Source organism: Diachasma alloeum, unplaced genomic scaffold (assembly GCF_001412515.2).
Source record: "Diachasma alloeum isolate Michigan unplaced genomic scaffold, Dall2.0 Dall_scaffold_26963, whole genome shotgun sequence".
Taxonomy (NCBI): domain Eukaryota; kingdom Metazoa; phylum Arthropoda; class Insecta; order Hymenoptera; family Braconidae; genus Diachasma; species Diachasma alloeum.
Genome location: NW_021682898.1, coordinates 14,730 through 37,806, shown reverse-complemented (window position 1 = coordinate 37,806; position 23,077 = coordinate 14,730). Strand labels below are relative to the sequence as shown.

Sequence of the window (23,077 nt, the reverse complement as noted above, 5' to 3'; positions counted from 1 at the left end):
TTACAAATTAAGGGGTGTATTTCAAAACTGAATTCCGATAAAGAATTCCAATAAAGTTTTGAGGATGGGATATATCCACGCCTTCCCCATGAACTTCCTCACATATGAAAGGGTATATTTGAAAAATGTATTCCAAAAAACGGAAAAATACTGAAAATTTGGAAAATTGCTGATAATACCATCCCCTGAGAAATTTGACGGTGATTTCTTGTATTCCAGAATAATACCACATCATAAGGAGCGATCAAGGGAAAAAGAGAATTAAGCAGTGGATGATTCAAATAATGCTCTCTAAGCGATTAAAAGGAGTGAGCAGTGTTAGCAATAAAGAACATTTTTACATACACTTTTTTTTAAGTTGGTTAAATTTCCTTAGCAATCCCTTCTACGGGTCGTAAACATAATATTCCATAAAAAATTTTCATCTTTATATGGTTTACTAACGTTACGCCGAGATACGATATGTCACAGTAGGGCATTCACACTAAGCTGTCAACGTGTAAGAGAGACGGTGCGTTGGGAATAAGAGTGACGTCACAGCTCGCTTGAGGCCTTCATCAAGTGCACTTGTCAATCAATGATTTCTCATGAAAAATGCGATTTGAAGAGTGATAACAATTATTTTCGAGATTGCTACAATGTCTAGATTCAGATAAAACAATAAAAAATAAGTACGTATGTTCCCTATTGGGGGAGCAGCATAATACCCGCATAAGTAGGGTAGTCATCGTGCTTTCCTCCGTCCATAATTACTCCACTTTAATTATAACTAATTATAAAATCTTGTTGAAATTAAGTTCATGGTTCTCCAAAGATAAAAGTGGAAGCTCATTCGGCGGTGATTGTTCTTCCCTATCCATGAAAAACTTTTTTTTTAGGTGGGCGGTATTACTCAGTAGTAATACCACTAGTGCTTTAAAATTATCGAATATTTTCCGATAGCTTCGTTGCCTAGGAACGATTGTGTCAAATTTTACAGAAACGAAGCTTGAAGAAAATATCCGATAGTTTTGAAGCACTAGTGGTATTGCTACTGATAATATTTGACCTGGAATATAGTATGGAAACGGTGTTTGTAACTTTGCACAATGAATACACCTTGAGAGACACATGTACTCGAAATCAATATATATCTACTTACATTCATTTACAACAAACATAATTAACGGCGATCACTGAGTGATGTTCGTAGCGATGAAAGAGATCGTTTGACTCAAATAAATTATGTCTTGATATTTCAGTTGTAATTTTGAGACTCCGAAAAAAATTTGAATACAATGAGATTCATACCACTATTTTTTAAGTCGCGTAGATAATTATAATTAATTCTAGATTTAATTAACGAGACACAAAGTTTGGACGGAATTCGTATTAACAAAATTGTAAAAAAAACGTTAACAATCAATAGGGACCATTCTTCCAATTCCTGTACGCAAATCCGGCTTCAACATTATCGATTTTTTTTTGTGCTCTTCCGACCATTCGTGTCTACAAAACGAGATTTCCCGATTATGGGAGGTCCATCGCTTCAATTGATCGGGTTTCACGTGATTATCCATTTTTCTTTCGAAATTGTTCGCTCAAATTTAACGTATTTAAAAGTGTTTAAAAAAAATAAATAAAAACAGTTTTTCGTCGGAAATTTTCTGAATTTTCCGAAAATAATAGTCATTTTTTCCCCATATGTCGTTCTCATAGGAAAAATCGGAAAATAAAACTTAAAACTTGAATTTCACCATGTACTCCATCTTTTTTTGAAAATCAGATTTTTTTTTCGGAAAATTCAGAAAATTTCCGATCAAAATCATATGTCAAAAATTTCCGCTCAATCATCCCCTAGTCATAGTTTTTTTTTTCAATAAATTGACTATTTTTTTGCTGTGATATTTACGTTTGGAGGTATGTGTGTATTTTTTGTAAATGAGTCTCAAGATGAATCAGTGATCTAAGTATTCAATGTAAATAAGTATATGTGAATAAATCCGCAAATAATGAAAAAAAAATGGTCAATTTATTGAAAAAAAAAACTATGACTAGGGGATGATTGAGCGGAAATTTTTGACATATGATTTTGATCGGAAATTTTCTGAATTTTCCGAAAAAAAAATCTGATTTTCAAAAAAAGATGGAGTACATGGTGAAATTCAAGTTTTAAGTTTTATTTTCCGATTTTTCCTATGAGAACGACATATGGGGAAAAAATGACTATTATTTTCGGAAAATTCAGAAAATTTCCGACGAAAAACTGTTTTTATTTATTTTTTTTAAACACTTTTAAATACGTTAAATTTGAGCGAACAATTTCGAAAGAAAAATGGATAATCACGTGAAACCNGAAAGAAGAAAGTTTTATTTTCCGATTTTTCCTATGAGAACGACATGTGGGAAAAAAATGACTATCATTTTCGGAAAATTCAGAAAATTTCCGACGAAAAACTGTTTTTTTTTTTTTTTAACACTTTTAAATACGTTAAATTTGAGCGAACAATTTCGAAAGAAAAATGGATAATCACGTGAAAACCGGTCAATTGAAGCGATGGACCTCCCATAATCGGGAAATCTCGTTTTCTAGACACGAATGGTCGGAAGAGCACAAAAAAAAAATCGATAATGTTGAAGCCGGATTTGCGTCTAGGAATTGGTAGAATGGTCCATAGACTGTTTTATATTTATATCTATAGTATAAACTATTTCTCGAGTCGTTGATGAACGATATGTCATGAGAATTCAAGATGAATATTAAATCTAATCTTTATAAAAAATTTTGTTGGTATAATAAGTAAAAACATAATGAGATTTATATAAATAATATTCTCATTTGATTGATTCTGGACATTGCGCACGGTGGAAGATATATACTTTTTCCATAGTTGCATTGTTTGTGAGGAAATCGTATTTTTTTAAATCTTTGGGCATCAGTTAAGGCTGAGACGCAAACAAACATCTTTTTTATCTTGAATTAGACGTACGTTGCTGATATGCCAGGACTGGGAGATGGATCTGATTGATTTCTTGGACCATACTGCCCGATAAATGATCCGTCTTCTGTGAAACGGCCTATAAAGAAAAAAAATGAAATACATTATACTTTTACAAACAAATGGGATTAACAAAGCATTGGCTGAGCCATATACCCCTGAATGTCAATTGTTGTCACTACACAATTCACACAATTATCACTCTGTACCACACAACTGCTGATTTCAGAGCAATACAAGCAATTGAATATAAAAAGAAGAAACTCAAATAAGTTAATTTCCCTTCATACCTTTCTCAAACCACGGTAGCAAAGGCCTTAGGATTCGGTTCTGCCTTTTTCCGTCCGTACTGACCAATGAATGACCCATCTTCGTTCATACCCTCTGCTTTTTGAAACGTAACAAAAAAGGGAACAAATGAAGAAAACAAATAATGTTAAACATAAAACCGATACTACAAGAAATGATCATTTATTTAACAATATGTAAATAACCATTGGAAGATATTGAACAGTCACTATGATATTTGACTCCGGTTACAGAAATGTTTCCTAAATACCTTCCGATTTCATAATATTGGTGTAATTAAACGAATGCACTACTAAGTTCCATGAATTTTGAAAATGAAAACTGAGCTTTATGGTGACTCTTTTACCAGTCTAACTACTCGAAAAATTGTTCAATGATTACTAGATTACACTAAAGTAGTATAAACACACCTCGATTTTTAATGATTAAAATCGAAAATAAATTTTAAATGGATGCAAGTCTGATTAAAAATATTCAAGTGGAATTTGTGCTCAGTTCATCGTCTAGAATTATTGATGACAATTAATTCACAAACAATGATAAGCTAATAGACTCAAATACTCTAATTGCCGTCCATACCTTCCTCAAACCATGGTAGCTAAGGCCTTAAGTCAAATAACACATTTTTATAGGAGAATTATCTTTGCAAGCTCAAGAAAATGTAAAGAAAAAAATGTTGGAAAATCAGAAAAAATACATAAAAATTATATGTTTAAAATTAATCGACAGCCTTAAATTTGTGTTATGAATAATTTCTTTACTGCGGAGAAAAAAAACGCCTAATCAATTGAAATACGATTCTTATAATTTTTTTTTTCGTATACAACATTACAAGACAAATAAACATTTTCAATGGTCGTAGAATAATTATAAGTATTATGCGTGCATTAAATTTTTTTTTGTCTCGTTACACTCAACGACTCAAGTGGAGTATATTCATACGACTTCAATAACAAATGGTGACAAGCATAACGTTATCCGTTATATACATCGCATAAAAATTGTAGTATAAAATTTCATCTCTATGAGATGAGTCATGGTTCTCTGGGGTCTTGCTCTGCACAAATAATAAGCCAGTCCAAAAGTGAGAAAATCACAAAAATTAAATGAACAACTTACTAGTATCACCCTCCTGATATTCGGTCAGAGAGTCCTCATCAGAATCATGGTGCTTTCCATCAGGGTGAGACGACGAAGCAGCAGAAGTTCGACCCCCAGCGGATTTTGTGTCTAGGGGTTGTGAATATTCACTGAACCCATCGGGGTACTCGTTCCTCCCTGCTGTCAAGTCGCGTTCCAGCACTCCATATTTGCCTCCACGATTACGTTTCACCATACAGACGAGAACCAGTAATAGAATAAGAAGTAGTATTGCCAGCACCAAGCCTAAATATCGAATATAGTACAAAAATGTTTTTATGAACCGAAAAATTTTGCTCCCTCATAGCAAGGAAGTTGTAATGTCCATCTCATCTTTATTCTCAAAGATGATTTTGTTACTCCTCCATCAGCTCATGAATACGTAGAATACCACTAAGAGGAATTCTAGACGAGATTTCAGTTCTTTGTATTGGAAGAGTAGTGTTTATCAAGCAGACTAACGCTTTTATGGAGGAGAAACGTAAGTAGTGTATTATTTGCTGAATTATTATAGTCCAAGTTTTTCCGAGAAAATTCAAAACAAATGGGTAATTGCTTTATAGCTTCACCATAGTACGGCTACTAATAAATCAGCAATAGGCTTCTGAATGAAACACACAATGATTTGCACATCATTCCCCTACAGTATATCGTTTTATATGATTTGATTACGGGGAGACTACTATGAGTTTTAAAAGTTGCGGCTTATTGGAATGAGACTTCTCATACATTGAAGATCGATTATATATGTCTAAAAACGAATTAGTGCAAAAAAAATAATTGTTTATTGTTCGTTTACCCAGCAAACGCTTAAAATGTTAAAAGCAATCCAGGGCCTCCAATGTTTGAACTGCAGAGGTTTCTTTTTTTGAAAATGGTAGAAAAAATATGGGCCATAATAATTACAAATTGGTTTTTTGAAATTCGACTCCTACACAGCTAATTTGGTTTCGTTTGAAAAAAAAATTTGCACCATTCATGTAAAATAGCCTGAAAAATATTTCTGAAAGCATCGAGAATATATTTTTAATATTTTTAGGATAATTTTTCTGCTTATTTGACATAAACGACGCAAATTTGTATATTAAACAAAACGAAATTAGCTGTGTAGGAGTCGAAAGTCAAAAAACTAATTCGTAATTGTTACTGCACCCATTTTTTGGAGGCCCTGAACTATTTTTAAGATTTTAAGCGTTCGCGGAGCAAACGAACAATAAACTAATTTTTTTGCACTAATTATTTGTTTTTAGACATATATAATCGATATTCTATGCATGAGAAATCTCACTCCAATATCCCACGACTTTTCAAACTCAAAGTAGTCTCCTCTTAAATAGAATAATGTTCCACTTAATCATATTCATAATCTATATAATCATAATTATAAACAATGTCATTTACAACGAGTTACGTAATAAACATAACTGCACAACATTTACAATACTCGGCGTATGTAAAGAGTTAGTGTTCAAAGCTGTGTGCAGTAAAAAAAATCCCCCTTCACTGAATTGAAGTGCCGTAGAAGTCATTTTTTACGATAAAATTAATCAATTTTAACCCATTATATTTAAGTAATCAGACTAAGTAGATTTTTAAAAAATCTCACATTCTCAATACGGCTTTAAGGGGTAACAGAATGCCGTTAATTTTCCAATTTTTTGAACAAATTTTCTGCTGAAAGTTCTCGATATATTTACAAATCCAAGCACATTAAGGGGAAACGGAACCCCTGCGTTTATATGAATCTTTAGAATTGTGTTTTCTCCTGCGATTATTATTTTTTATTCATTAAACGATTTCATTGACTCAACAATGCAATAATCGAGTCGATAAAGTAATTTCATAGATAGAAATTAATAATTGTAGGAGAAAACACAATTCTAAGATTTGATGTAGATAAAGGATAATCGGGCGAGCTGGGAGGGTTGGAAAAAAAGCAGCCATTTTTTTCTTTTTTTTTACGTATTCTTTAAATAATGGAAAAGGCGTGTGCAAAGTTTCAGATTGCTGGGGAGCATGGTTAATTTATTAGGAATTTTTGAAAAAGTCATTTAACCCGTGATCTTATGGAAATCACCAAAAAAACTGCAAAACCCAAGGAAAAAAGGCAGCCAAAGTCATGAAACTTTAGACACATTTAGAACATTTGATCAATGATTTTTTGAGTGAAAAAGATTGTCACCTAGGAGCATTGTTTATTAATAATAGCGAAAAAAGTACTGAAAAATGAAATTTCTGCGCACGCAGACCAAACGAGCAGCAACGTCCCAAGTACCGATCGGATGGGAGTAGCGCTACCCGATAAAAAAAACTACCGACGATGTTGCCACTTTTTCGCATAGATTAATATTTTTTCATTTATTAAAAAATAACAATCTGAAAACCATTCAATGCGTGGAACAGATACAAATAAATTTAATTAGTTCCAAAAATAATTTTTAACCGGAGATACTCCCTAACATTGCTTGAATTTTGAATCCGAATGCGAAAAATTTTTTTGTTCAGCGATTGGTTTTCTGTAAGAAAACAATAGAAATCCCTCCGCCTCACCTCCTACATTTCCTCCTCACCCGATCATCCTTAATCTCCAGGAAGCGGTAATGGAGATCAATGTGCTTTGGGTTCTAAAAATATTAATAACTTTGAGCAGGAAATTTGTTTGAAAATTTCGAGGAAACGGTTGCCTCCTGTTACCCCTTAAAGAGTAGTGTTAGAATTTCAACTCATTCACGGATATTACAGAAATTTAAATTATTATAATTTTTTCAAGACATGATGAAGTCAATTGGAAACATCATTTTTGGAAAAATTATCGGAAAACCGATTTCAGAACAAAAATCCAAAATTTCGTATATTGTATTGCATAACTCAACGAATACAACTATCGGCTTCATTTCCGAGCTCGGTCTAAATGACAGCTAAACTACTTTCTCAAACCGGTAGTGGATTATTATCTGATTTTCCTGGGACAACCGAGATTCGAGAAATTTCAAAAATCTTAAAGATTGATTGATATGGATTAAATTTTCATTATTGTTGATGTTGATGAATAGGACTTGACAACAGCTATATTTGAAAAAAAAATCGAGCAATTCATTAGCTAACAAATCACATACATATATATACGGAAGGATGTAAAAAATGAGTTGATATAACACGAAAGCTCAAATTCGGACGATTACAAAGCTTCCATTCGGAAGTGTAAATTTTGGTCTCAATCAAGTAATATGAATATTCTTACCGATGAACCAGCTGGCAGTAGCAAAATTCTCAGCCGGCTCGATGACAGGTCCGTCACTGGTTGTCCACACCATCTGCGGTTCACTCACTGTCAAGTACTTGCCATCGACTGCTACCACTCTCATCTCATAAGTCTCTCCAGCCTGCAGTCCCCTAATCTCGATCTCATCACCCTGAAACTCCGGATCAGTCTGCAGCTGATGAGGATGATGATACAGCCTGTATGTGACGAAGAAGTGACTGCCAGGATATCCTTGTCTATTTGGCATCCAAATGATTCTCACAATGGCATAACCATTGTAGTTTGGAATATTCTCCCATCTAAATACCGGGACATCTGGTTTTCGGGAGGCTCTCGTGGTCTCTTCGATGTAGAAGTTGACACCTTCGCCAGCTTGCGTTGTAGCCTTGATGTGAACCCTATACTTGGTCTCCGGTTTCAGACTCGCTAATTTGGCTGCAGTTGCCTGAGGATCCAGGACATGAGGTTGACGCTCTAGCAGCGCTCCCAACTCAGTTCCATTAACCACCTGATAATAAATCCTATAGCCAGTGAGTCTACCATTGGGCTCAGCCGGCTTAGTCCACCGCAGCCAAAACGCACTAGATCCCATCGGATAGGCATCAAGACTCAGTACAGTTCCAGGCACCCCCTCAGAAGTTTCAAAATTCAATGTTTCCGAAGGAGGCCCATTAAACCGCCCATTAAAAGCAAATATTCTCACATAATTCTTGTTAAACGGCACAAATTTATTAATTACAGCCATAGTGCTGTCAGGCCCTGGCACCGTAATCTCCCTCATACCATCCTCGCCATCCCTCTCCGTCCACGTTTGCACCTTGTAACCCCTCAACTCACCCCTGACCATGTCTAAAGGAACCCCAGTCCACGTAAGGACTGCAGTGGTACTTGATAGGACCTCCTCAACCTTAAAATTCCCCGGAGCTGCGGTCGGTTGATCCTCTCCAGAATGTCCAATGACAATATCAGGCACCACTCTCGACTCTCCAATCTCATTGATCGCCGTTACTTTAATTTGATACCGTTGATATGTTGGTTGATTATCAACTACATATGTATGCGTCCTCCAATTATAAATATCTTCTCTTGTCCAATCCTGTCCAGGAATATCCCTCCTGTAATAAACCCTGTATATAAACCTAGGTGCGTTATGCTCAATCTGAGGCATCACAGTCCAGCTGATGACGAGATTCTGTGGAGTTGTTCCATTCCCCATAACGTTAGAAGGATTCTTGTAAGGCACATCAGGCTGAGTGGTGCAAACTGTTGAATGTGAGGATGGAATTGATGGTCCTATCTTATTCCAAGCAACGACTCTGAAAGTATAATTGGCCCAGGGAGACATGGCGATTGAGTACTTCTGCTCGGTTGCTGAAATCGAAAAGAGGGCAGTTTCCCAAGCATCAGGAGCGAATGATGTGTTGTATTGGATGGCATAACGAAGAATCGGCGCACGGTTGTCTCCCATTGGTTGCCAGGAGACTTTTGCATCCTTCTCGAGGCATTGCGTGTCTGTAAGAATAGGAGCATTAGGCACGTCCTGAACTATTAATGTTGCTTGTGCTTCCCTCTTATCCAGCTCAGTGGTAGCGAGACAAGTGTAAATTCCAGAGTCTAATTCAGTGGTTTTGGTGATCGATAGCGAGAAATCACTCGTTACGATAAATCTGGGCTCTGTCTCGGTATCCAGTACTTCATCATTTCGTAGCCAATCAATCTGGAGTGTTAAGCTCGAGTCAGCAACTGCGTTACATCTGAAGGTAGCTGTTTCACCTGCAACAACTTCGTAATCCTCGGGGGTTTCGATGATTTTCGTGTGCTCTTTTACAACGAGGGCGGCTGATGCTTCAACTTGACCGAATTTATTGGCTGCATGACATGTATAGGTGCCTGCGTCACCAAAATTAACATTCGTTATTTCGAGATCACCCGTTTCTAAGGTCTTGTAACGACCACCAGTGAGCTCTAGACCATTTCTGATCCATTTTACTTCGGGTTTTGGAGCTCCAAAAACTTTGCAGATCATTGTCACTGTTTCTCCATCGACTGTCGCTCCATTCTCCGGAGGTTCAGTTATCTTTGGCTCTAGGGCGCGGACGTTTACGTAAACGTCCTTGTAAACATAACCCAAAGAGTTTGTGGCGTTACAACCATAATTTCCAGTATCTTTTTTTGTCAATTTTTCAATGATAATTCTATTGGCGGTGACCTTTCTTCGAGGATTCGGAGGAGCCTCAGCGATTGGTTTACCATTGTGGATCCATTTAATCTCAGGCTCGGGAATTCCACTCGCCTCACATCTGAATTCTACCGTTTCGTCTTCCGCTGCTGTTTGAGACTCCGGTTCAACAGTGAAGTACGGGATTGCCATAACTTTCAGGTCCATCGAGTGAGTCGCAGCTTTTCCAACGCCATTGGAGACTTCACAAGTGTAAGCTCCTTCATCTCCGAAATCTGTACGTGTTATTATTAACGATTTTCCATAATTCCCGTGTCTTACTCGATCATTCGGTTTTATTCTCACCCCGTTCTTCATCCAAATTGTTTCAGGGAGGGGCGTACCTCCGAATATGCAGTAGAGTTCGATTTTTTTACCTAGAAGTATATTCAATTATTCAAGTTTTCTGCTATGAATTTAAAAGCACAAACTCCTATCAACCTTGTTATATCGTATGTCACTCCAGTTGCCAATAAATTATATGAATAGCGAACGGGCGCTTCGTGCCCATCGCTAGATTAATTTATACTATGTTATTTTATTACATTTTCTTTCCTTTTCCGTCTTCACAATTAGATTAAGTCAATTTTATTAATTCTTATTGTCCCTTAATTCACAAGTTACAACATTGAATGAAAAGGAATTCTCCATAAATCACGTGAGAATACAGATCGACAAACAATTTTCTATAAGCATACCTAAAATTTTTCACTTCTTTCTTTTTCTTTAAATTAATTAGTACCAATGATCTGAAAATGTGAACGAATATGAACATTTTACATCCCTTTGATCTCATTTCAATGGAACCGAAGAAAGAAATTGCAAAGATTCGATCATCATCAATCAGTATCAATAAAATAAAAAAAAATATTTTTCTATGTCTTTTCGAAATTTGTCAATGATTTTTCTCTTCTCAAAAAATGAAGGGAAATTAACATTTTTAATTCCTGTGATCGCATTCTGTTCATAGAAACAGGAAATCCGGAAAATGTATGGAAAGGAAAATCAGCAATAAATTTTGAAAATCGATTTTTCAATCTTGAAAATATCAAAACGTTTTTTTTCAATAATGAAGAAAAACCAATGTATTTTCTTTCTATTATCTAATTCTGATAGAAGAAAGTAAAAAGAGGAAGAGAAACGAGATCAACACGAAAACAGAATTTTTAATTTTTCAATGCCTACGAAAAATTTTAAGATCGATTTATTTTTTCGAATAATGAACCAATACCCATAAATTCAATGCCTATCATCATATTTTCCTTGAATACATTAAAAAAATAGCAAAGAATTCAAATCGGTGATGAAAATTTTTATCAGATTATTATTATGTAAAGTTTTGAAAAGTACGACAAAATGAGAAAGATGGCTTCAGAATAATCACAAAAATATAGAAATGTAGCAAGTGTATAATGAGATCGTAAGATGTCTCATACTTGAACAGATTTAATTATTTTCAGTATGACAATTGCTGACGATCTCTATCTAATTTGAAATGGTACATCAGTTCAATCTAGCCCCATTTTCATTATTCATTGAGGAGGACATATATTTACCTCGTAGGGCTACTTCGTTCTTCCTTGAGAGATACTGACGTACAAGCTCATGTTTGTTCTGTGAAGCTGATGCTCCTGAGGAAATGACGTTCAAAAGGAAACGGTTACCCACTTTGTATTCCTTTCTGTAGAGGGACGTTGCTGCACAGGCATAATAAAATTCGTCAGATGCATCGTCCCTGGTAACATTGGAGAACCAAAGGTTTCCCTCGGGATCTAGAGTCATCCTAGAGTTGTTGATGGATTTTATTATGCCAGTCATTTCCTGAATCAGCCAGTAAACGTTGGGCTTGGGCCAGCCGTCCGGTGGCTGACAGGTCATCTTGAAAGGCTCTCCTTCATTCGCTGTCAGTGTCACTGGATCTTCGTCTTTGAAAGAGTTGAGCTCTGCTTTTCTAACAAAGACTGAGTTCGAGGTGGCTATTCCCCATTCATTCTCGGCGAAGCACTGGTACTGCCCGAGATCTTCGTCTCGGGGACGAGAGATCACTAAAGTACCGTGTTCTGGTTGCTGCGAAATACGATCGTCGTACGTCGGCCAGTCAAATTTCTTGCCATTCTTTATCCAGCGATATCTGAAGTTGAAAATGGGAGTTCATTATGATTTGGAAAACTCAGTATAACAGGAAAATATTGGTTTGCAATACCACCTCAAAGTGATTTTTGAAAATCACGGGAAATAGTTGTATTTTTATTTGAAAAATATAATTAAATGCTGAGAAAATCTGAGCGGAGAAATTAGCAAGATTGGAGTAACGTACATCATATGACACCAAATCCTGCAGTCTGCTTAGCCAAGCTCGAAATGTCAGAAAAGTAAACTAGCAAGCGACTGCAAGCATGCCACTATACATGTAATGCGTGTTCGCCATCAATACATTATAGACGGTCTTCCGAATGGTTTCGTTCGGTTTTTGTTTTGATTGGATGAATATAGAAAATCAGATTCACCAAAGTAATTGGTGAGATATTTTCCAAAAAAATCGCTTCATAAACACTAACCAAAAACGATGAAAAATGACAATATTTATAAAATTCTATAAAAACAATTATACATATTTAGAATGATTGCGATAGAACATAAAATTAGCAGGGGTTCGAGTCTTATTGGTAGAAGCCATCTGACTATTTTTTTATGTGGTATAACTCTTTTTCGTTTTTTTTATTTCTACCAATTCCGGTGGGAGTAAGCTTCCGAATGGATCGGTACCAATTCTATTAAAAACAAGTGGAGTTTATAAATGAGGAAATTGATACTCATAACATTTGACCCTTGAAGCTCCTGAACCATGAAAACCTGTCAACCTCAGAACATTCGATCTTTGGTGTGTATGACCCTCAACATATTTAACTCTTAAAAAGTGAACCGTGAAGTTTATTTATCAACATATTTTCCACAGACCCACCAAGCACCGAATAAAATGTATATTTCGTCTTGCTAAAGAAGGAAACCTGTATGACGGATAGCACGAGCATAATTAGAAATTATGAAAAAGAAAATTCACTCCTAGAACATCTGAACCTTCATGCTCCTGAACTGTACAAATCCCTAATCGTTACAAAATTTGAGCCTCAAAACGTATGACCCTCTATACATTTGTGTCTGCCACAATATTAAACACTACCATAAAATGGAACAAAACAAGCAGGTGACAGCGAGCATATAACAGCCCGCCATGTAACAGTGAGCATGTCACTGAGTGATGTGATCACTCATGTCTTATTTGTTTCGCCATCAATACATTGATGCATGGCTTCCGAATGGTCTGAAATATTGCAAAAGTTTATAGCTTCACAACACTAACTACCAGCAGAAATTTCCGATGGTTACTGCCACCTCCATGGGTGCTATCAAAATTCCAATGTTTCGAATACTTCGTATGAGGTTATACATATTTCTGTCCAAATTTCCACTTGATATCTCGATTTTTGTACAAGCTAGAGTGTTTACAAGGTTTTTATGAAAAAACAGAAAAGGGGGAATATTTCGAAAACTTTGTATAAACGGGTACCGTGAGGACGTCAGTTCTCGGACGGTATTCAGATCTCGGACGCAGAGCACTCTTACGATTGAATTTCAAATTAATTGCATATCCATAGTGCTCGACGGCCATTTTCTGTTATTCCCTCCAAAAGTAGAATAAATTCCCCCCAAATTGCAATATTTATTGATATTTCACTAAGTGTACAGAATTATTACACTTATATTTATTCGAGGGTTCACACAGTAGGGGGGTCTGTGGAGTGTTATGTAGTGTGCGGACGGTGAAATCCCTCTGTGCTTCTTAAGGATCTAACAACAAAATGTAAGTGAAAAATTGTTTATAATCGGTTTTTATGAGTTGAAGGTTAATTTTCGAATAAAAATAGATGTGGACAATTTTAAAAAATAAATAAATTATTGGAGAAATTGAGGGTCCGAGATCTGAATCCACCAAAGGCGAGGTGGGTTAAGTTCTCGGACGTGTTTATCCATGTGGTTAACCTCAATCGCACGCATGAAGAAATTTGACAGAAAAACTTAGCACTTTCTCTGAGAAATTCTATTGCATTTCTAGTGGAATTCTCTTGGAGTTCCATTAGAGTTCTATTGAAAAATTCTATTCGTTTTTTGGTCCATTTATATAGAATTTTATCTAATTTTACCGTTTCATTTGTCCAAGAGACATTCGGTTTGAAAAAAGTAAATAGATTTTGAGATGTTTAATGAAATTCATAGGTGTAAATATTAGAATTTTTTTCTGCTAAATTTTTATTCGTTTTTGTTGCTGAAATTGCTGAAAATAAAAATCTCAGAGAAAGCGCTAAATTTTTTCATTAAATTTATTCATACAGGCGTTCATCCCTGTTAGTGCTCTTATTCTCATGGAGACATTCTTCTCACATTTTTGAAAAAATATAATGATTCCCAGGAATAATAAGAAAAAAAAATCATCCATTCTTCGACTCTTTCAGGCCTGCGACGCTTTCGCGACCTAGAAAATCAAAAGCACCAGAGTATACTCCTGAGCAGTTGGAAAGTGCTCTGACGGCGATCAGAACAGGAAGATCTTTGGGATCAGTCAGCAAAAAATGTAATATCCCCAAGTCAACCTTATACGACAAGGCAAATGGCAAGACAAAAGCTGGGATCAACAGACCTGGTCCTAAGTGTATTGTGGGAGAATTTTATGAGAAGAAACTGGTAGAATGGATTTGTTATATGGCTGATAGGGGGTTTGCCGTCACTAAGGATCAATTGCAGAATTCCGTTCACAAACTGATGAAATTTCTTGGCTCAATTACACTTAATTCATAATAATAATGGTTATTCATGGTTATCATTTAGTGTGTAATAAATTTATGGCTATTGGAATGAGAATAGATTTATCAAAAATATTTTTTACAATTGATTTCCTGTATTTTTCCTTCTCCCAAACCCCTCTCATTCACTTCGTCTGAGAACTGAATTCATGTCGTCCGAGAACTGAAGTGGGAATTTTTGGCGTCCGAGAACTGAATCCGGGGAGCTGTGTTTTGTTTTAATAAATATTTATCGAATTCCGAAGTTTTAAAATAAAAATGCAACGTGTTCTTGTCCCAAAAACATCAAAAATGACTATGGAAACCGCAAACTTCATATTTGACGAAAAAAAAACGAAGAATCGGTTATTGATGGTCGAGTTACCCTTAACCGTCCGAGAACTGACGTCCTCACGGTATATATGTTTTGATTGATTTAGATAGAAGTCGTCGAAATGAATATTTTGAAAAAACGATAAATCGAAATCGGTCCACTAGTCTTGAAGATATTTGCGGACAACGATTTAAAAATGGTTTAAAAATCGGTTTTTCTCAAAAACTATTAGATCGATCGGGCTGAAATTTTGCACCGAGCTAGTCCTTATTAGGACCTATAATCTGATAAAATTTCAGATTTTTTGAGATTACTTTAGCTACTTAATTACTCAATTTTCTAAAAATTGACCACTAGGAGGGTGGCGGTAGACGTGGTCACATACAGACATGGTCGCCAAACTTCGTATTTTTACGTTTCAGAGCATTCTATATAATTTCCAATCCAAATTAGAATGTGAAAATCGAACGATTGCAATACTTCCATTTGAAAGCAAAAAGAACATAATTTTATGGCAGATGATTTCTTAAGTCATACAGATTCGAAAATCATTGATAAAATAACGAAGCCTACTACCAATGGAATTGGTAGAAATAAAAGAACGAGACAGACTAATGACAAAAAGTAACAGTTGCATGCCTTCTGTCGAATAAGCTCGAACCCCTGCTTGTTTCCGCACGTACATACTGAAATACATACCCACATTTACTAAGAACATCATATCTTGATATTTCATGACATTTTACATCATTTCCAAGCAAAATTAGAAGATCGTAAAAACGGAGGATTACAAAGCTTCCATTCAGAAGCAAAAAAACATACAAAATGAAAATGTGAAATGGAAAATGTGAAAATTAAAAAATTTGAAATATTTCAACTCGGAAGCAAAATCACACTTTCTCCACACCTTTGCAAATAGTCATATACGATTTTTCTACTGGTTAGAATGCATAATATTGCTTTTGGTGTCCCATTCGTTAAGAAATTAAATGTCTGCCCAAAGGTTGAATGGGATCATCCAACTGATTAAGTCCAGTGTTCTTTCACTGCCTAACTCAACTCATGTCGACCGAACATTTTGACGGTTGTAGTCGAGCAAAGCTCCGTCATTAAAGTCACTCAAATAATGACTAATCTTGTAAAAATGAAGAAATAAACTTACTGCGCTCGAGGCTTTGCTTCCGCCTCGCACTCAATTACAAAAGGTTTGTCATTTTCATTAAGATTCGCTTGAGCTACTTGAAAGAGCAGTTCGTCTGTAGGTGGCTGTTTTATTATTTGTGGTGGATATTGAACTGGAAAATAGAATTGATTGTAATTTTTCTCTATATGGTCACATTGTGTAATAAAAAAAATCTCTCTCACTTGAGGCAGACGAATAGAGCGCAGAGGCTACAACAATAAACAAGGCACACCTCATGGTTCTCCACCGTTACTTTCTCTGCAACAAAAATCCCATTGAGTTATATTATGAATTATGAATTACTTCCCAAACAATTTGCTCCCGAATATCATTGAATACAGAAATGTCTCGGAAAAACTTTAATTATATTCAATTAAATTGATCTCATTCTATCATTTAATTACCTATTGTACAAAGATCTTTAAAGTAAAGCCATTTATAGAAATCTATCAAGGTCTTCTTTTATACTAAAAATCGAGGGCTAAAAAATGTTTTTCTTAATAAATTCTCTTCAACTCCTCTACCCTCAAGATATTTACAAGGCAATCGGTGAGAAAAATTCTTTCATTCTAATTACCGTCATTACCCTCGCCCTGCATTTAAAATCTACGGAATATGAATCAACAGAGTTTACCTATACTAGAGTGTTGGTAATGACGCTCACACCACACGCGTACTCATCGGAACAGGTAGTCCCCGATGATCTCACCGCAATTGTATTCTGAAAAATACAGAAAACTCTTAAAATAAAAATTATAACAATCGGCACCCTCCCACCCGTATTGAGCGATTAACGAATGACCGAAAATATATATTTTTAAATTCATCGACTTTTAGAAAGAATTGAATAAGCGAATGAATTGTGGAAATACGAGGAATGCATTGTAGACTCAGTAAACGGTCACACCCGAACGCGTGAGGAATTGATCTCGTCCAACGGCTGTTATTTGTCCTTAGCAAGAGAAGGAAAATCACGAGAAAACAAGAATTGACAGTTTATTGATGTACTCACCCTTTCTTGGTAATTAATCCTTCGTGTAAAAATAATATATCCCAATGTTCAATCCAATACCACGCATTCTTGAAATCACAATCTCGTCTATTGCCATCCACATCCGCTACTGTATAGTACTGAACTATACTGTCGGACTGACGAGTCCGTTCCCTTCGTTTTCAGAGGTGGGAGATGTGGATGTGCGTGGGGATTAGCCAAAGTGGGGGTAGCTACAAAGGGAACGGACTCGTCAGTTGGCCTATAAAGTCCGTGCCACGAAAGAAGTAACATCGGCTTGAGTGGTGGGGGCCGTGGATTGAAAGCTGAATTCAGGAGAGTGGGGGTACCCAGCGAGGTTCCTTCTTTCGTGACGAGAACTTTACGTCTCCATCTGTGTAAGCAATCATGTGGCGCTTCCAACGTTCCTCACTACTGTTGCAAAGACTTGGTGATTGGTGGGTAGATCACCGCCATTACTCCATTCAAAGTAAGTGACACGACTATTTCAATTTAATTTAATTTACCGTGAGTGTCCCAATTGCCGCACGGTTAAGAATATTCTACCAGACAATAGTGTTTAATTTGTGTTTTTTTTTTGTAATTATGAATTCTGAAGGTTCATGAGTCATCTTTGATCATTTCTTGACAAAAAGACATTCGATTTCAACTTTAATTCCGAAGAATTCGATAAATATTGATTAAAAAACCATCATAGCTCTTATGGTCGAGTTCTCGGACGACTAAAACTGACCTAGCCGGGTTGCCGGATATCGTGTGCCCGATTCTCGGACACAGTGAAATAGAGGCAGAGAAATATAGGAAATCAGAAGTGAAAAGTATATTAAGTGTAATTTTATTACTATTTTAACAATGATAAACTGTGATCAACACAATAATAGACAAACAAAAACGTTGAGACAATAAAATATTTGAGTTTATGGTTCATTTAGAGGGATTTTTTCGGGAGGGCTGTGAGAATCGTTAGCGTCTCCACAACTATTATCTAAAAGTTCTTTTTTTTTCACCCCAGAGTCCTTCCTGAATTGACAGTCTTCAGAGATTTCCGCAAGTCCTCATTGGTATATTTGCGGGCTTTTTTTTCTGTATTTCCAGGCCTAGAAGATTCAAAAAAATGAATGAATTTGTTATATTCGTTATTTTTATTTTTATTCTCATAATTTTTTCATTATCTAATGCACGAGAGTTTCAGAAAATAATATATCTTTATGAAAGCAAAGAAACTGACAGAAAAAAAACATTGAGGTTAAGGGTTGGAAATCACATGTGCGGGAACTCCTCCAACCGCGAATTCAGTCGTCCGAGATGCCGGATTTAACATTTCCTCCATAAAAAACAATTATTTTTCTCTTTTTTTCATTTCAGCTTTTTCCAAATTTGTTGCTCAACTACTAGAAACCTATTAAAATGTTCTATTGTAAAAATGTTCACTTACATTTTGCTGTTTGATCCTTACGCAATATCGATGATTTTTAACGTTCGCGCACTACACAACCACCAGCTCAGAGACCAGCCATGGGTACTCTTACGTAGATTAATTTCTAATAATTGTATGAAACTCGTGGAACATTCGACAATAGTGTGATTTAAAGGGGAATAATTGGACAATCGCATGTAACAAAATGAAATGCACATGATGACTGTGAATATATGATAAATGCTAAATTCTATCCTAAGAGCGCTCTGCGTCCGGGAAAGGGGTCCCGTGCGGCAATTGGGACACTCACGGTATTGTTCTTAAAGGGTCTCCGCAGTACTTTTGGGTAAAATATGACAATGTGCTTGCCAATTAAATATATCATATAGTAATCAAAAATGTTAAAAAGGTATTTGTAAAAGCAATTCCAACGACTTTTATGGTTTCGTTCGTGTTTAATTAATTATTCAAATTGCGCCTTATACACAACCTTTATGGACGCTACTTTGTCCCATACCCCTCACACTGTTGACAATGTGCTAGCCAGCAAAAGAAGCTAAATTGTTCTATATTAAGCCCTAAACAATATGGGCACGAAGTCCCATTGGGTTTTATCGTTGATTTGTTCAATAAATTAATGGTAAAAATACTATGGCGATGTCTGTCATTATCCAACATACGCCATGTTTGATGTCCCGTCTCTCTCGAAACTAACCTCACTAACTTGACTATTGCACACTCCACTCACCCGCGCGCCTTTCACAACTGCGTAGACCTCTTAAAAAGAGTACATGGGTCTCTTGTAACAATTTTTGCATCGCCCTTAAAAACTAAATAAAATTAAACATAAAATAAAGTTGAAGGATAACAAATATATAGATACTTAATAACAACGAGAGTCTCATTCAATAAATAAATGAACAGAGTGGATCATAGTAAAAATCATAGTGGCGCACCCGAGAACACCCAACCATGTATCGAAAGAGTAGAACAGATGATGACAAATCACAGAACAAATCAGAAATCTCACACACGTACAATAGTCCATTCGCTAGCTACCATTTGGTGTATATTTTTAGGGTTACTGGTCGACTTGATGTTTTTTGATTTTTTTGGAGCGTAGAATCCGAATTTGAAGGTCGTTTCGACGAGAAATGATGCAAACAAAAGTTATTAACAATTTAATTTTTTATAAGATCATATTACGGAAACAGTTATAGATAGGGAGAAAAGTTTCAAATAAAAGATATTTGATCTGTAAAAACACACATTTTTTATTTTATAACTTTTTCTCCTAACTATGATAAATAAAAAGTAATCGGTGGTGGGCGGAGGGTTAGCACTTGCGTGAGATCTCGTCGCGTTCCGATGTGTCTATCGGCTAACTCAATGGAGACAGAAAAAAATACTTCGAATAAAAAATGTTTGTTATAAAATTTTACATATTAGTTATTTGAGTTTTTCCCCTACAGGTAACCGTTGATGAGATATTAACGCTCTTGTGCTCCATACGGAGGCAAATAACCTAGAACGTGTTTGTTTATTGCAGTTTCGCGAATAAACGGTTCGAGATATGGAAAAATATTTCACAGTCAAGTTGTTCCCTCATAAAAAACGCATAGATTTAATCTTATCTTTTTTTGACCTATCTCCATTCTTTACAGAAATATAGCCCGTCAAGTAAAAGCGCGGGCAGTCCACGCACTTACTATCCATACGCTGAACACGATCCTGAGCGTGGTGTTGGCTCAACTAGGTGCGCAACTAGTTTATTGCTCATATCTCGGAATCTGAACGAGATATGGGACATTCCATGTCAACTCTGCCACCCTGAATTTTGCGGGTTCTCAGAATTCTGAATTGACATGCTCGCAGTCAAGTACTAGATAAGTACATACTTTCCCCAAATTTTCGTTTTTTTAACATAAATTGCTTGTCTACAACATGGGTCAAAAGCTCAAATTGTTGAAAAATCATATCTCGCGCACAAATTGACGGATTTTAATAAATAAAAAACGATTTTTTTTTCGTTTTTTCATGTACTTTATGAAAAAAAACACCAGTACTGCGAGGGCAAGTCATAGACTATTTTCAGAGGTTTGAATTTTTCAAATTCCACTGTTACGCAGGGGCCAGTCGAAAATCAATTAATTCTTTTTTTTTCTCGATAGATAATAATAATTCCCAATTTTTTCGGGATATTTTGAAATGTGATATCGATATAGAGATGAGAAAAAAAAATTTTCCATAAAAAATTCTTTTTTTTTCGACATTAACGGCTACAACTATGCAAATCCCATATGAAACTCACCACTTACTCCTGTATCATATATTTTTACTCAATGGATAACGTAACTCCAATGTCAAATTGAAATAAGTAGAATATAATAGTTTTAATACCACTTAAATTGATGAACATCGATTTCGACAAAGAAAAAACGACTTAAAATTTTTCGATTTTCATGTCAGATCGCTAGGTATATATAAGTTAATGCTTTCGTCGACTCTTTTTCGGAAAAACTTCTCCACTAGCCGCTGCTGAATATCTTTTAATTAATAATTGTCCATCTTCTCCAGGGATGAAGCAATGATTTTTTTGAATGGCTGGAATGGCCTTCGCACTACTGAATCTTTGTTTCAAGCTGTCCTGGATAACTTTGTGTTCTTCTTTACTATAAAAAAATACATCAAGATCTTTGAAGTGATCTTTCGCCCAGCGAAACAGACCACTAGGTGTGAGGATAGGTTCCCCTTGAGTTATCTGCAGACTCCTTCGCCTCGAGGGGAGCCTCTTCAAAACTGCGCCTACTCCATCACATGCCATTTTACCATGTGCAGTCGTATGATAATGAGCTTCCGCTTCAATTCCAAAATCATCTTTGTGGGACAAAAGATGCAAATCCACAGATTTGGTACCGATCCGATCCTTATAATGTTGTGCAGCTCCATCGGTAACATAAATCAATTGTGTCACCACCTCACAGACTTTTCTTATGTGTTCCATCAAAATCTTTTGCATCACGTAAACCGCAATAGTATCGTGGATAAGACGATCAGTTAGAAGGACTAGACTTCGATGGCGAATATCACTCCCCTGACGATAATAATATGGTCTATTATTATCGTACAGTGCAATGGTCATTATTATAATGAAATGATTGAGCTGCGTCCTGAGCAACGAAGGAATAATTCTTGGAAAGATCACACTAAACCAAAATCTCTCCTTCAACTATATTCTCCTTTCGCTCTTTCACCTAGGCTGTTTGCTCAGTGGCAATGAAATGATGAGATTTCAACGCTTTCAATCGTTCACAAAGTAAATCAATGAATTCACTTGCTGGTAGTTTCTGAATCTGCAATGTTGCCCTGTCCGCAGTTTGCCACGTTTTGAATTCCACAGTTTCGATCATAGCGTAGTTACAAAGTAATTTTTTCAATTCAAGTGATAACACATCAACTCCCGGACAGTTTTGGCATTCATCTAAATGGCACGCAGGCATTAGATTGAAACACGTGAACTTCGCGAGACAATCTTTGTAGTTCGTAAGAGGAGAAATTGAATCTTCTGTGATAGTGGAAATATTGATGGCATCCATTGTTGATGCAAATCTGCCAAATTTTCAAGTATCAGCCTTTTCTGCATAATTTTCTTCCTGTCGTTGATTCTAACGGATACTTTATGGCACGCCGTACAATAAGTCGAGTTTATCGCACGCTGCGCTTCGCGCACCGTGCTTCAAACTCGACTTCTGCATGATGTACCATAAAATAGTATAGACCACTCGGGCATAAACTTCACATTCGTCGAAAACGAAATTTGTGCCCTTGTACTCTAATGTACTATTATCTTTGATTCCTGGCATAATTCTACTATTATTCTCGTAAAACGTGTGGACTTTCTCAATAGTTTCATCGGGTAATGATTTTCCTGCTTTCGCGACGGCTGAAGCCAATACTCCTCTCATTTCTCTCAATTTATTCGCTCTCTGAGCCATGTGTCTCGTGGCTCCAAATTCCTCACTCACTTTCCGAGTATTCCATGACAATGGAGCGACTGTCGAAATTCCCCGAGTCGAATATTTGGTTCTGACAAGTCCTGCTTAGAATTTTTCTTCGAAGGACTCAGGAGGATTCAAGAGAACTGAATAGGTTTTAGGAGGTCTCTTTCCCATGGTTTCCCAAGCCTATTCACCTCTGGTTATATTCCATTTCAGCACTCTTTAGGAACAAAAAGGACAGGAGCAAAACCTACTTGGACCTATNAAAAAAAAATATAACTCGCGTTTTAATGAAGAGGATTTAATTTCTTAGGCTTCCAAATTTTCATCTTTCCTCTAGCTTCATTGACATGCAGGATAAATATATTTCCCTTGATTGTGGAATATA

General features: G+C 36.1%; 1 protein-coding gene and 1 long non-coding RNA gene across 4 annotated transcripts; one reads left to right on the top strand and one right to left on the bottom strand.

Annotated features, from left to right (window-relative positions):
- Window positions 1-2,454: 2,454 nt before the first annotated feature.
- LOC107047184 (neuroglian) lies at window positions 2,455-17,431 on the bottom strand. 3 transcript variants are annotated; one of them, XM_015269930.1, is made up of 9 exons: window positions 17,275-17,431; window positions 16,897-16,983; window positions 16,445-16,520; window positions 16,242-16,374; window positions 11,464-12,038; window positions 7,669-10,284; window positions 4,407-4,673; window positions 3,269-3,362; window positions 2,455-3,057 (listed from the first exon to the last, which is right to left on the bottom strand). In XM_015269930.1, exons 3-8 carry the CDS (start codon window positions 16,497-16,499, stop codon window positions 3,274-3,276), a joined length of 3,735 nt encoding a protein of 1,244 aa, XP_015125416.1. In that variant the 5' UTR covers window positions 16,500-16,520; window positions 16,897-16,983; window positions 17,275-17,431; the 3' UTR covers window positions 2,455-3,057; window positions 3,269-3,273. The 3 variants fall into 3 exon arrangements, with proteins under 3 accessions (XP_015125416.1, XP_015125414.1, XP_015125415.1); XM_015269928.1 differs by having other exon boundaries at window positions 3,269-3,365; window positions 17,275-17,430; XM_015269929.1 differs by lacking the exon at window positions 16,897-16,983 and having other exon boundaries at window positions 3,269-3,365; window positions 17,275-17,430.
- LOC107047186 lies at window positions 13,564-14,824 on the top strand. The gene is made up of 2 exons (XR_001461630.1): window positions 13,564-13,769; window positions 14,419-14,824. It is a non-coding gene; the product is annotated as an uncharacterized LOC107047186 (long non-coding RNA).
- Window positions 17,432-23,077: the final 5,646 nt, after the last annotated feature.